This window comes from Anastrepha obliqua, chromosome 1 (genome assembly GCF_027943255.1).
Source record: "Anastrepha obliqua isolate idAnaObli1 chromosome 1, idAnaObli1_1.0, whole genome shotgun sequence".
In the NCBI taxonomy this organism is placed as follows: domain Eukaryota; kingdom Metazoa; phylum Arthropoda; class Insecta; order Diptera; family Tephritidae; genus Anastrepha; species Anastrepha obliqua.
The window spans coordinates 169801820-169817261 of record NC_072892.1 but is presented as its reverse complement, the minus strand read 5'-3'; the positions used below and the strand labels follow the sequence as shown (position 1 = coordinate 169817261).

At 36.7% G+C, this 15442-nt stretch overlaps 1 protein-coding gene across 1 annotated transcript; it reads right to left on the bottom strand.

Moving 5' to 3' along the window:
• Nucleotides 1–12107: 12107 nt before the first annotated feature.
• On the bottom strand, nucleotides 12108–13279 carry LOC129238518 (uncharacterized). Its single transcript, XM_054873571.1, has 2 exons — nucleotides 13073–13279; nucleotides 12108–13006 (listed from the first exon to the last, which is right to left on the bottom strand). Exons 1-2 carry the CDS (start codon nucleotides 13158–13160, stop codon nucleotides 12108–12110), a joined length of 987 nt encoding a protein of 328 aa, XP_054729546.1. The 5' UTR covers nucleotides 13161–13279.
• Nucleotides 13280–15442: the final 2163 nt, after the last annotated feature.

Here is a 15442-nt window from a genome sequence, read left to right as displayed (position 1 = left end):
CAACTTTTCAAAAGATCTTTGCACTCTCCACATATGTACACACACACACACACATACAATTGTGTGTATGTATTATACTATAACAACAACACTGCGCTTAGCCGATAGCTCTGCGCTGCTTAGATGCAGTCAGGGGCTGCCTTGAGCCACGCGACTACCAGCTGATCCCTGCGGCCGCATGTGTGGCGGTTGGACCATTGAGCTGGTTGTGTATTGTAATTTTTCTTTTCGTTCAATTTCACATTTGTTGCACTTTCATATATTTTTATATATTATTTCCGTTAATTTGTTTTCCCCCTTTTTTGCAGTTTGTTTACATTACGTCAAAAAATATTTGTTTGTTGCTGTGGATATTTTATTCCTCAAATTTTGTGCCCCTAATTTCGTGGGCACTATGTTTTGCTGTTTCCACTGGCAACTGGCTACTTGCCACAGTACGCTAGATCTTTTTGTTGCACGCCTGCAAATTTCTTTTTCCTCTGCACATCGCAAAAGTTTTGCTTCGCGTCTGTTGCTGCTTCTTTGTTTTCTTGTTTCCCCTTTTAAGCGTTGCAGTTAAATTTGCCGCTTATGTCATGTTTAGATAATTCATTGCTGCCACTTCAATGCTACTTTTACTGCATACATATACGAGGGTCGCTATATATGTTTTGAGATAGGCAAGTAAAAATAAATATGGATCATTTCGTGGTTCCATTTTTAGAGCTGTGGCCAAGAACAGGTCGTTAACCAGCTCTCAGCGAATGTGAAAGAATTAGCTGATGAGCTGACGTAACTGGAGTCATGGACAGTTTGACAGTAAATGTCGGAGATCTCAACATCCAGTCTAAACCAGCTATACAGTACCTAGGGATATGATTGACTCGCGCATAACCTTCAGAGAGCACGCGGCAAAAGTCAGAATGAGAGGCGCCGTAGTTACAAATGCTCGAACACGGTTGCTGCCGAACATTGGGAGAGCCCAAGGTGCAAGGAGGAGGCTTCTATCTACTGTGACAGACTCTATTCTATTATATGCCGGTCCCAACGACTAGAAACACATCTACGAGGGTCTAGGACGGTGCATAGGGTGAGTGTTTTGCAAGTAACCTTTACTTACCGGACAGTATCGGAGGATGCAATTTGTGTGATTAAGAGAAAAATTCCACTGGATGTCCGAGCACGTGTAATAAATCATCTCTATCCCAGGCACTTCCTATGCTGGGTCCCAGGCCACAGAGATATACCAGGGAACTGTAGGGCAGAGAAGGTATCTGCATGCCAGACATAAGTAATTTTATGGAGATACCTTTCGCAACTTGTAAGCTTCTCATTAAGGACGCACTAATCAATTCTGCAAATCAGAGATGGATTAGCGCTAACACCTGCGAAATCGCTAGGCAAACATGGCCAAGGCTAAATTTACGTCTGTCCAAGAGTATTATAAAACTGAGTAGACTTCAAATCAGGACCTTAGTAGGGGCCCTCACAGGACATTGTCTCATAGGAAATCATGCAAGGAGATTAAGCGTTTACATGCATGATTTCTGTCGTAGCTGCAGAAATGAGGAGGAATTGGAAACAATTCAACACCTTTGCACATGCCCAGCTCTATCCCGAAGCAGGAACCGATTTTTAAAATCCTACTTCTTAACGAATATAGATAATCTATACACTTTAGGTATCAACAACCTTTTACGCTTTGTCAAAAGCTCAGGATGGTTCAATATGGAAAGGCAAATGTAGCCCAGCCCCCACGGCTCATAACGGACCCATTCCGTGGTCTAAGTGGCATCGTTGTCTCTATGTGTGATGCGGCTGCCAAACCTACCTACCTATCCCAGGCAGGTACGATGCAAGAGTCCTGTCGAGGTCCTACGCTCCCGAGAGAAGTGAATAAGGAAAAAAAAAGAAATCCCAGGCAAGGTGTAAAACCAACAAGCGATCAAAAGTTGGAAGACCGAATTGCGCCAGTTAAAGAATGCCAGCGAAGATGTAATCATTCTTCTAAAGGCCGCTGGACACACGAACACATCCTTAACCTTGCTACGTGGTTTCGACGAAGACACGCATAAGTGGATTACTTCCTTTCTCAGATGCTGAGCTGAGACGGCTGTTTCCAATATTATCTGCATAGTTTTGGTCTCTCCGCTTCACCACACTGTCCTACCTGCCCAGAGTAATTTGAAGACGCGCGAGACATCGACGAATCGCAAATCCCTAACGGATTTTTTGAATTTAGACCCATTAATTCCCGCCCCTGTTCTACCATCTTCAAATTTCTACCCATCAATAAGCCAATAATGAATGTCTGCCTTGAAATCCAACGTAGAATCTCTCTTGCCAACAAGTGCTACTTTGAGCAGTAATGACCTCTCTCGAGGAATGAAACTAAAACTCTACAAGGCTCTCATCATGTCGGCTCTAACGTATGGCGCAGAAGATTAGATGATGAGGAGACACTTGGAGTTTTTGAGAGAAAGATTCTGCAGATGATTTTTGGACCTTTGCACGTTGATGGCAGCGAATATCGCAGACAACGAAACAATAAGCTCTATGAGCTTTACGACGGCATAGACATAGCGCAGCGAATAAAGATCCAGCGTCTCCGTTGGCTTGACTTCACTTGGGGTTTCCAAAGACTGGCAACCGCTATTAGAAAAAAATGTTTCTACCATTTGATGTTTCACGCCTACACCGGGCTCCTTAGCCTGTACCAACTGTATGTTAGCAACGCACAGGCACATTCGGCCATGGCGGGCGCAATACTACACACTGCTGCGATTTTTCTTCCATTGCTCACTTTTGTTGATTGTTATTCTGCCTCTTCAGCTGAACAGCATCTCACAGTTGCACTGATGAAAATCACCTCGACAGCTGTTTTAATCATTGTGTACGCATTAAAATGTTCGCCACTTATTCCACTTGTTCCTATGCATTTATTTTTTTTTTTTTTAATTTTTTTTGTTCTTGCCTTCTGCCTGTAAAGTGCCCTTAAGTTGATGATTCCGATCGTTGATGCCTTTTATGGATTTCAAGTGGTCGTAAATGGGTTGTGCAGTTGTATCTTCACCTTAAAAATAAATGAATTAAATATTGCCTTCATATAAAGGGTGGTTAAATTTCACGGGCCGATGTTGAATGTGAACCACACCTAAACGTCAATGACACCGTTGGACTTCTTTCTTTGGGGTTATTTGAAAGAAAAGGTGTACGTCAATAAGCCAGCAACAATTCAAGAGCTAAAGGATGAGATAATTCGGCACATTAACGGCATACAACCTCAATTATGCTTCAGCGTCATCGAAAATTTGGACCATCGGATGGAGGTGTACCGCCAATGCCGCGGGGGCTATTTGACCGATATTTTGTTCCATACATAATTGAGTCATACCGATATTATCATAATAAAGAGAAATGGCAATAATTTCCTAAAAAAATTGTATTTTATTTAAAATCAACACCGGCCCTTGAAACTTAACTACCCTTTACATCTGTATTTTTTGAAGAAACCACTTAAGTTGCAATGAAGTTTTTATACAATTTTCACCCAAGGGATGACATTTAAACGTAAAAGTGCAAGAACGTTGAACTTCTTCTTTATACGAAGCTCTGCAATCATTTGGATCACCTTGCCTGCTGGCGCTCTGCCTTGAAAACCTATGCATTACTGCCGAAGTGAATGACTTTGCCGTGGACATGACTACTGACTTTGCGCAAATGCAAACTATTCAAAGTAAGGAATAGAAGAACAACTTGTTAATAAATACACAAATATAGTAGTAATAGTAGTAGTTCTTTATTTATTTATAAATATTGCATCTTAAATTTCAAAAATTTATACAAAAATTCATTAAAATGTATAAATACATAAAGAAAGAAATAATAAATTTATGACAATAACAATGTTGTCTGTCACAGCTCAAAAATTAAGCAAAAATGAAACTCTGCAATTATCAATTCTCTATAGTGTAAAGCTGAGTAAACAGGGTGAACGATGTGAAGTGTTACCTATTCAAAACACCATAACTTTTTTGTGTGAAATTAGTTTTCATTGATTTCAAAGACAATAATATTCAAAAATGATTACATTTTAACAAATATTCACTTTAGCTCGATATGACCACCTTTTGCCTTGACTATAGCCTTCAAATGGTAAAAAAATGAGTTGCATGCTGCACGAATGTGATCTTGAGGTATTTTGGCCCATTCTCATATAATCACTTTTTCCAGCGCATCCATACTGGCATATTTTTTAGTCCTCACCTTGCTCTCCAAAATAGACCAGATGGAATAGTCTATCGGATTTGCGCCTGGCGAACTCGAAAGCCATTGTGTGCACGAAACGAAGGGTGGAACAACATGATTTTTTAACCATTCTTGATTCACACGAGTTTATGAGACGGTGCCTAGTCCTGTTGGAACGTCCATGGTCTACGACCGAAATGTTTGCGTGTCCACAACTCTAAAGCAGCTTCTAAAATATTTTCCCGATAATAAGTCGCATTCACTTTGGCACCAGGCTGGATAAAAACAATTGGAGAGCGCCCATCAGCGGTCACTGCGGCCCAAACCATTACTCGCGATGGAAAATGGCTTCGAGTGGCCATACGTAGGCTCAAATTCGCGTATGAGCATTCGGTCAAGTAAACACGATCGGTTTGAGTGTTTATGAACTGCTCAATTGGGAAATATTTTTCATCAGAAAACACACAATGTTAGGAAATTGGCCACGTTCGTGCATGCGCAATAACTCCTTTGCTCTTTCGCACCGAACTTTTTTTGCTGGGGTGAAAGATCGTGTGTTTTTTGGAACTAGTAAGCCTTGACCGTGAGCTCATTTTTCAATAAGCGTCGAATGCTGTCGTGCGATATTTTCAGTTCTTTGGCCATTTTTCCTCCACTTCGACGTGGATTTCGTTCAAGTCGAGCCTTCACTTGCCGAACCATTTCTGGCGTGTTTGCGGTTTGTTTGGTCCACCTTCATAGCGTTTTGCAATGCTACCAGTATCATTGTAACGTTTTATGGTGCGATACACAAACATTTTGTTCACTTTGAGGTGACTGAGCTCACGAACAATGACTGGTTGTGATTTTCCAGCCAAATATAACGCAATCACACTATTACCTTTGAATTCCATCAGAGGAAAAACAATTCAACAAAACTAAGACGCAAATGCTTTTGATGGCTTATAAACAATATGTTGAACTGTCATTAGAACAATTTTGACGTTGATGTCATGTCCTTATAAACAATATGTTGAACTGTCATTAGAACAATTTTGACGTTTATGTCATGAGCTGTTTTACAGATGCAAGCAGTGTGAAGTTGGTAACACTTCATATCGTTCACCCTGTATAAAGCAAGTTAGTCTTTTAATTGTGGCCATTAAGTATATCTATTACTTCTGCTTCTCTTAGCTTCGCTGCGTTTAGGTATCTTGTTCTGATCTCCTTCAGTACCGGACATCTTCCTAAGAAGTGCTGCATATCTTCTTCCTCGTTTAAATTGCAAAAGGTGTCAATTTTCTGGGTATCTCCATACGTGGTTGCATTTAGCTTAAGAAAATTACACCTTACTCACCGTGCGGTGAACATCACAAGTCCTTGAAGTTTCTAAAATCAATCGGTCAAGAGAAATTAGTTTCATTAATAGATAATCTTGTGCCTGATCGAAGCTTTTTTTTCAAAATTAACAATATGGCGGCCTCAGAAAATAATTTTCAGATTTTCGAGAAAAAACCGGCAGTGAATTGTTAAAAAAAAAAACGAAATTTTTGAAAAAAAAAATTCTTTGATCAGGCACGAGTTATTTATGTTTTTCAAAAGCAGTATAAATGTTATTGAAATGTGCTCGGCGGTTTTTAAGTCACAGTGATCTCCAGTTCAGAAAACATAGTTGTTATAAAACCGCATTTACTCTTTTGCTCTCGAGTGCCCGAGCCCACTTTGTGAATTGTTGAATAACTGGAAAATTATTTGTCGGATTCACTTCAAATTGTCACACAATATTTTTACAACATTACACTTTAAGAAAATGCAATAAACAAAATCTAATTTTTTGAAAATTCTGACTACCTCTAATTCCTTAAGCTACTGCTTATATTATTTGTTGTAGTTGTTGTCGTGGGTTGTGGTTCATAAGTCATATGAATTGCTTTTATTACTTCTTCCAAGATTTCTATCGCTTTATTTTGTGTGAATTCCATGTTGGAGGATTTGTTGACAGCTTCGGGAAAGGTAGTTTTGATTATTATCTTGTGCTTTATTATCTCTCGTCGTTTTTTGTAAGTAGTGTAGTTTTTGTTATTTGAGCGGTGCCGCTAATTGCAGTTGATGCATTCCGCTTTGTTGCAAACGATACGCTCATGAGTAGGAGGAGAGCAGATAACACATTTTTGAATGAGAGTATATTCTGCGGTGGGGTTAATCATCAGCGAGGCAATGAACTCCGCTTGGAGAGAGACTAACGCGGTCAGTGCGAAAAGCAACAACACGCTCTGGCAGCATTCACTCACTCACACTTTTTCGGATGTCTTTCTCAGATTGACAGTTAGATTTTGCGGGATGACCTTTCTTTTTTCTTCTTTTCTCTTACTGGGCGAAAATCATAACACCACAATTCGAACGTATGTATGTATGTATGTATATATATAAGTAGCCGTATTTATTTTCACTTTTCTATTACTCTAATCCGAGTAATATTTTGTTTTCGTAATCACCAAACACACAAACAAAGCGCCAGGCGATGCTTGCCGAGTGACGAATATCAACAGTAACGAGTTCGGTGCGAAGGCAAATGCCGTGTCTCAAGGTTCTCCTGTCATATTCAGGCCTGTTCTACAAAAACATGCCGGTCTGGAGTGAACAACAAAGTCATACATTTCCCCTCTTTTTGTGGTGAACTACAGAAAACTGCGAAAAACAAAAAGAAAAAATTCATGGTCAGCAGGCCGCTACGCCCACATAATTTCTCAAAATGAAGAATTAATTAATTACTGATCTAATCATATTTTTCATATGTAAATACAATAATTGAGATCATTCCCTATTTTTTGTTACCATAAAAAATTTCACATAAATTCTCATTGGTGCGTGAACGCATGGATGTGTGCAATACATCTCCTGTCACGTACAAATGTGTTTCCACAAATTTATTTATTTTTTATTTCATTTGTGCGGCATAAATGTTTTTCTAATGCTGACAAATTGTTTTCTTTTTCTCTGCTCAATTTCGGCAATTGGAAATAAACAAGCCAATAGTGAGCAACAACAATGTTAACAACAAATATGTTACAACAACATACACGTTATTGGCTACTCAATGGAAAAATTCTAAACGAATTTGAAAAATTTAATTGTAATTTTCGAAACATTCAAAAAATCTAGATGCTCTACGATTTTGAAATTTTTATTACAAAACACTTGAAATGCTTTGGGTATTCATATACAGCAGCCAACAATAAGCAATTAAAGCAGCGAGTTTGGTTAAATCGAAGAAAAAAATCTTCTATTGCACGGCAGCGTCGAAAGATCAGAGACAACAAAACCGCTGCGGTCGCATTGGCTGACTTCGGTTTCCCCTTTTTCGCCTCGACGCACAGTGGACTGCAGTTGAACAAAAATCAAAAATTTGGTAGAGAACACAGAAATACTCGCAAATGGTGTAAAATTAATATAAAAAAGCTAGCGCTGCGTTTCTTTTTGTTTATTTAACAATTTTAAAAGATAAAGAATAAAACAAATAAATAAATATAAAGAAATACTTATCTTGTCTTATATCCAATTAAATATCGTACCAATGCAATCTTGTTATCCTCCTTAGCGTAGATATAAAAAAATAATTAGTAATATAAATAAAAGATTAGTAGTAAAAAAAATAGTAATAAATAATACGAATTGATGAGTTAAGAACAAACATTATTTTTTCGATTGACGATGGTTTTTAGTAGAAGCTGCAACAGCCCGAAGGCATTTTTTTTTTTTGAGCAATAAAAAAGTTTGCCTTTCGAGTTAAAAAACTGCAATCAAAAAATATTTTTGAAACTAAAACTTCTATTGAATATAAGGGTGGTTAAATTTCAAGAGCCGATGTTGAATGTCAACCACACCTAAGCGCCAAGCTTTTTTCTGCTTTTCATTTGACATTTTTCTAATTCAGACTAATTCAATTTTAACCATGGAAAGATACACAATCGAGCAACGCGTTAAAGTTATTCAGTTATTCAGGCTTATTATGAAAACGGGCGTTCAAATCAAAATGCATATCGCGCACTTCGTGAAGAAAATCATCTTCAGTGATGGGGCACATTTTCGTCAATAAGCAGAATTGCCGCTTGCCGCATTTAGGCGAATGATAATCCAAGAGTGATTGCCGAAAAACCAATGCACCCACAAAGAGTGGCTGTTTGGTGCGGTTTATGGGCCGGCGGCATCATTGGGCCGTATTTTTTCCAAAATGAGAGATGATAACGAACTTTTTATGGCCCGAATTGGAAAATATGGATGTGGACGGTATGTTGTTTCAACAGGACGGTGCCACTTGTCACACAGCTAACGAAACATTTATGCTTTCGACAGAGCTATTCTGCCTGCTAAGTTCAAGTAGTACAATCTTCACCTCTGACATTTTTTCCATAATTTACGAGATATCGATCACTTCAGCCATCTACCGAGAAAATATTATATTTCTTTTTCCCCAACCTAATATATTCCCTTGGGTCGCAAATTTCACCAAAGATTTATATGAAAACGCCACACTGTGCGCCATATGATGATTTCGTTCTGTGTCGTGCTTTATGTGGTGGCATTTAATCAGCATCTCATTTATGTGCCCATTGCTTTTGTTGTGTTTCATAGTCATTTGACTCATTGTTGCTGTAGCTGTTATAAACAAAAACACATTTCAATTATTGCTCATGAATAGAAACGAATTTTAGGTTAACTGTAAACATTGACATTCAATGAGGTGTGAACTGAAATCCCTTTGACTTTTCGAGACTTTGTTGGGTAATGGGAAATGCGATTATATGTTTTTGAATTCGGGTGTTGCCCTGTAGGGAAAATCAGCGTTTTCGTATTTTATACGCTTTTACTAACCCCTAAACTACTATTTAGTGGAATCACACGCTATGAGCTGCTTGTTAATTGTCTTCCCCTTATAGAAGTTTGTCTTTAAGGGGTTACATACGTCCAGCAGCGCCAAAAATGCGCTGAAAGAAAACATGTTTTTAGAAGGGATAACAATAGAAATTAATATAAAAAAATTTTTTACATTGTTTACTGAAACTTAAACTTTATAAAAATATTTATTGCAAATTTTCTTTACAAAAATTAGTATATAAAAAATCAAGTGACCCAAAGCACAATGAAAAAAAAGTTGCTCCACGTTCTGCATCATTTCTCCTTAAAATGTTGATGGATCTCATGATCCAATGATAAAAGGTTTGCTCAGTAAGCAGCTTTCTCGTTCTCTCTTGACAAATCGGTCCCCTTAGCAAGACACTGGGTTGCTAGCTCTAGAAATTTTGAGTAAAAGTGGAGGAAAAGTAAAATTGGTAAAAAAAACATATAATTTTCAAAACAGTCTGTTTACGAGCATCAACTCACTAAAGAGTTTTCATCGGTATATTCAGGACTATGGTAGTATGACATGGAATACATACCGCTTAAGTCAGGACGTGATAGAGTAATTGGCGTAATCCAAGATCGATGAGTGGAGAATTCACAAAAATTTATTTCTTATGATGTGGTGAGTTAGACGGAATTCATATTTTGTCAAGAGCTAGCATTTCACAAAGAGTTACAACAGGGAGAATAATTGGATAGTCCCGACGCGATCGGTAACATTGCATACTTCATTATAAAAAAAGTTGGGATTGACGGAACTTGTTTCCAATGAGCCCTCCTTCCCCTGGATGGATGAATTTCCGCTAATAACTTTTATTTGCACCATTATTTACATTCAAATATTAATTAAAATTTAGTTTTAAAACCGTTCGCCGTTTGTTTCCATTTAAGGGGTTACATGGGTTTCGTCGGGTAAAAAAAGGTCTATTTTCAATATTGTTTTCTATGCAAACATTATTTATTCAATTCAAACTTTTTTCTGTTTTATAGATACATATTTAGAGAATAATTTCTGAAATTTTCAAAAAAAAAATTAAAACTCCTCCATTGTGACGTCATTTCCGGTGACCCTCGAAAAAAAGGTGCATCCGCGTTGTCAGCATAACTCCTGACAGGATCATCGAAAATGAAAAAACAAAAATAAGTGTTTTAGTTAAGACCATAAACTCGTGCTTGAACGAAGGAAAGAAAAAAGTACAAATTGGAATTTTGGCAGACATTTTTCCAAAAAAATGAAAATTTCGGTCAAATTTGCTTGACATTTTTTTTTTAAATAGTTGTGACTGAAAACAAGATCGGTTGAGTAGTTTTCGAGAACATTTGGGAACCGACTTTGAAAACACGATTCCAAGAAAAACGCGTTTAAGGTTTTGAGTTACAATAAAAGAGGCTAGGAGCGCACACATTCCAAAGGCTGTATCTCCGAAACTATTGTTCGGATCGACTTTAAAATTTTGGATAATATTCCTGAGATATTGTAGAAATTAATAAGCTAAAAAACAAAAATTAATTTTGAACCCACGAAACCCATGTAACCCCTTAAGTAAGAAAATACTTTTTTGCTACCATTTTTACCAAAAAGGATTTAATTTGTTCCACCTTCTTAACTACAACCTTTTGTAATGGAGTGTCAAAAATCGAATGTCACTAGTGAGCAAACCTTTAATAATTGAATCATGGATGGATCTGTAAAAAGTAAACACAAATCTTTTTTGAATTTTGATTTTATTGCTTAATTGATTTTTGAAGTTCGAAAAATTTTGCAATTGACGGCATTTAAAAAAAATATGCGTTTGACGTCATAAATGTCATAATTTAATTATTATATGTTTATAAAATTTTTTAATAAAAATATCGAAAATCCGTCCCCACAGACTATGGAGAAACGATTGTAGGTAAAGATGTCTTGATGCCTGTACTTGCAAGTAACTATTCGGTACTTTCCCCCAAAGCAGGTATAAGCAGTTTTATTACTCGAAGCTTTTTTCTAGTTTGGTATAGATAATTTTAAGTAATATTTGTTATATTGTAATTCTATATACAACATTTGTCAGAAATTCATTCGATGATATCAAAGTACATTTAAATGTTCCGTAATTTTTCGTGTTTACTTTTCTTTAACTTCTGCGATGATTGATTTGGAAAGTTGAGGTTTCGCAAAGCTTCAAATATCTTCCGCTTGGCAAAGAAGTAGTAGTAAAAAACAAAGTATCTCAACTTACTGAAGTTACCGAAAAATAACGTTCGAAAGCAACAACAGTAATGATATAAAACTGTGCTCTGCAGTCGGTGTATAGCTTCGACTATTAAGGGGTTATATACAGCTAGAATTTTCAATAAATTGATTTTTTTATTTTTATTTTTTGCTTAATGTACATATATTTAAGAATACGATTGGGGTACAATTTTCCCAAAATCACTTTCCCAAAAAAATTTTTTCCCAAATTTTTTTTTCCCAAAAAATAATTTTCCCAATGCCATTTTTCCCAAACTAAAAATTTCCCAATAAATTTTCCCATAAAATATTTTTTCCCAAATTTTTTTTTCCCAAAAAATATTTTTCCCAATGCCATTTTTCCCAAACTAAAAATTTCCCAATAAATTTTCCCATAAAATATTTTTCCCAAAATATCGTTCGTCTGTAAAATATCGCATATACATTTGCAATGAATGGGCGAGTACATTTTTTATTATTTGAAACAAGATTTCAGTTTATTTCTGAATTTGTATGTATACAATCACATGCGAATATAGTATCCTAGAGTTTTCAAGTATGTGACAATATCATTGTTATCAACATATTCGTGATATTTCGAAACAATGTTAAATATTCTCTGTTCATGTTTCAACCTCTTGGAATCTTTATTTTTCTTAACTTGCTGTCCTGATTGCAATTGTCGCATCATTATTTCTGTGTCCGATTGCTCTTTCTGCAACTCGGAAAGAAAAATGTAGAAGCTGGGGTGATCTTTCCCTATAACAACTTGAAGCCTGTTGTGTCATCCTTCGGATATATTATTCGTTCTCGCAGTTTGTTGAATGACTGCATCATATTGACACCACAAATCTGGAGCATAGCGAGGATGCACCTGTTTACGTCGGCCTTTTGCAGGTTTTCCTCGGACGTACGTAGCGTCAAAGTATTTTGAAATTGGTCGCATTTCCTCCGGTATTTCATTTTTTAAGGTTTCGAATTCTCGGGCGATGTTTTGATGTGGGACGAAAGCAAGGGCACATATCATATGAGTGGCTACTTTGACCGATCGATCTTCAGGATCGCAATACATTTTCTGAAGTCCTTCACTTTGGATATGGCGGTACATGTTTTGACAGAGGTGGAAAAAACAGCAGCGTGCCTTGTCTTCGCCCATTACGATTTTTACAGCATTGATGATAGCCAACTCAAAATCTGTCATCACTTTAATCGGAAGAGAAATATCGATACCTAGACGTTCTGCCTCTTGCAAAACAACCGAGAATACTTTTTCGTATACTTTCTGCTCTTTGTTTTCTAATAATGCGTAGACAAAAGGTAAACCAATAGTTTGTGGTTTTCCTCTTGAATCCGGTTGTGTAACTGCTCCGAGAATTGCGAAAACTTGGAAAAATATACTTGGCGCAGTTTTAAATGTTCCGTCGGCAAACCACAATATGCTCCTGAATAATTGCCTTAAATTTTCAGGCGTCGCGAACACGAGTATTCTCCCAAATTCTGAGTCTTCGTCATTTTCATAGGAGTCGTAAATTAGAAATTTATCTCCATTCAATGAATTTTGATAAAAGCCTGGAATATCCTGCAATTCTCTCAGCGTTCGCGGGTTCGAGGGAAAATCTTTTAATCTTTCACGACTAAGACTTTTTCGGGAATTAATTCTGTTTGGCATTTCCGCTAATACCGCTAAAAGAGAGAGTTATCATATTTTGTAATTATGAATCGAATGCAATTTCGTTTTTTTGTTTTTACCTGGTGAAACGTTTCGCAATTCAGTTCGTAATATTTGAGCTGGAGGAGCTTCAGGATTTTCTGTAGCTTTACGTTTGATCCTATTCATGACTCTTAACGCTTCGACTTCTTCGGGGTTTGGTGCATGAAGGATGTGTTTCGATTCATCAAGTCCCTTCAGAACTCTGATATTGTGTGGTCCTCCGTATGTTGTCACTCTAGCATTACACTCAGGTTTTCTTCGGCAAATCCAATACGCAGTTTCTCCTATTCTACCTGAGTGTTTGTAGTACAAATATCCGTTAATGTGCAAAAGAAATGATTTTATGCATTCAATTAATTCCGCCATAAATAGAAATTTTGACTTTAGGCAGCAAATTTTGGCTCATGAAATTTTGACACGAAAAGAATGACGTGAAAAAACTTGTTTATATGAGTGAAGTTGGATACATTCGTTACCTTGTCTTTTTATCCGAATTGAAAAATGTATATTGAAAAACTTTTTCGAATCTTTTTCGATTACTTAAGTATAAGATTTTTGATTATTATATACACTCATATTGTCGGAATCGTCGAAAAATGTCAAATAGTAGAATAATAAAAATTAATTTCAGTAGTATTTGTTCGGGAAAGCTATCTATTGGAAAAAAGTTATTTTGGGAAAACATGCATTCGGGAAAAAACAATAAAGCGGGAAAACATATTTTTGGGAAAAAAAATATTGGGAAATTTTTTTTTTGGGAAAAAAAATTTTGGGAACAAATTTTTTTGGGAAATTTATTTTGGGAAAAATGACCCCCCACCAAGAATACACACAGAAAATTTAATACCGTTCCGGTGAATATTTTCGAAGTTACACGCAAATTTGAAAATGCGTTTCAGAGTGCTTGTAAAGTGCCTTTCAAACTTTGAACGCGTTTTTCTCAAAATGGCTTTTTCAAAGCCGCTGACCAACATTACTCGAAAACGGCAGAATCGATAAGTCTCAAATTTTTACACGAGTTTCTTAAATATATTTTGTAATAATTAATAGAATATTTTTGCGCTCCGATAAACAATTTAAGGCCTAAATTTTGGTCAAAAATCGACTTTTTTAGCTAGATTTAACATTACTTTAACGAAATCTGTTTGGATTTTTAATTTCAGAGGATCCAGTTCAGAGATTTAGGGGTCACCGCAAACCGTCTTTTTGAGAGGAGCTCCCGGGGATCAGCTGTAGCACCTTTTCAAATAAATATTTTTACTAATACTAAGTCTTAAAATAAAGTTAAAAGATAACATAATACCCTATGATCAAAAAGTACCGGGAGTGTTTAATTTAAACGAACTGCGCAAGTGGGAACCGGTCCACATTTTTTTCTTATGTTGGTAGAACTGTAAGACACACATCTGTCACTTTTTAGCGCCATCGGATCATTAATGTCTGCCTGGCCTGCCGGAAATGTGGGCAAGCAATTCTTGGATTTTGCACGATTATAACGCGCCATCGCATCGAGACCAAATTGTGATGGATTATTTCACCAAACACCAAGTAAATACCATCGTGCAAGCACCGTATTCACCTGATATGGCCCCATACGATTTCGGTTTGTTTTCCAAGTTGAAGTTACAACTTCGTGGAAAGAGATTTCTGTCGATAGAGGAGATCAAAGAGAATGCGACGAAGGAGCTGAAGGCCATCCCTTCGTCGGCCTACCAGGGGTTCACGTTGGCACAGGTGTGTTGCTTCAGACGGGTCATATTTTGAAGGAGATAAAATAAATTGACCTGAAATTTAACTCTGTTTTGTTTTATTTAAACATTTCCGGTACTTGCAGATCATAGGGTATGTGCACAAATTTTTAGATCAATCAAAATTCTGGAAAATTCGCTTTTTTCGGCCTTCTAACTGTATATAACCGAATATTTGAAGCTGTGTTGTGACTGAACTGTTTGAAGTTTCGCAGTCAAGGCAACAAAAGAGCAAACTTAAACTCATATTTGAGCTGTGCTGTAGACATGTGCGCAGTAAAATAAAGCTAAAACGTTTCCAAAACAATAATTGCTTTCGCAGCAGAGAAATAGCGGATCTATTCAGTGCTGTTGTTGTTATGCTGGTTGTTTCTCAAACCCTGGAAAAGCATCTTGTCTCTTGCGGAAAAGTTTTCTCGAAAGCAGAAAATAATAAATATAATAAAAAGTCGACAGCAATGGCAACTAGCTTATAATTTTTAAATTGTGCCTCGGTTACTGAAGACGATGTTTTTGCTTAGTACTAAACTAGTTTGTACTAAATGTTAAAGTGTTAATTCAACTTTTATGTGTTTTCCTTCCTAAAAAATTCAAACAAAACATAAAAAATCAGTGCATTAAATTATATATTCATATATATAATTGGCGCGTACACACCTT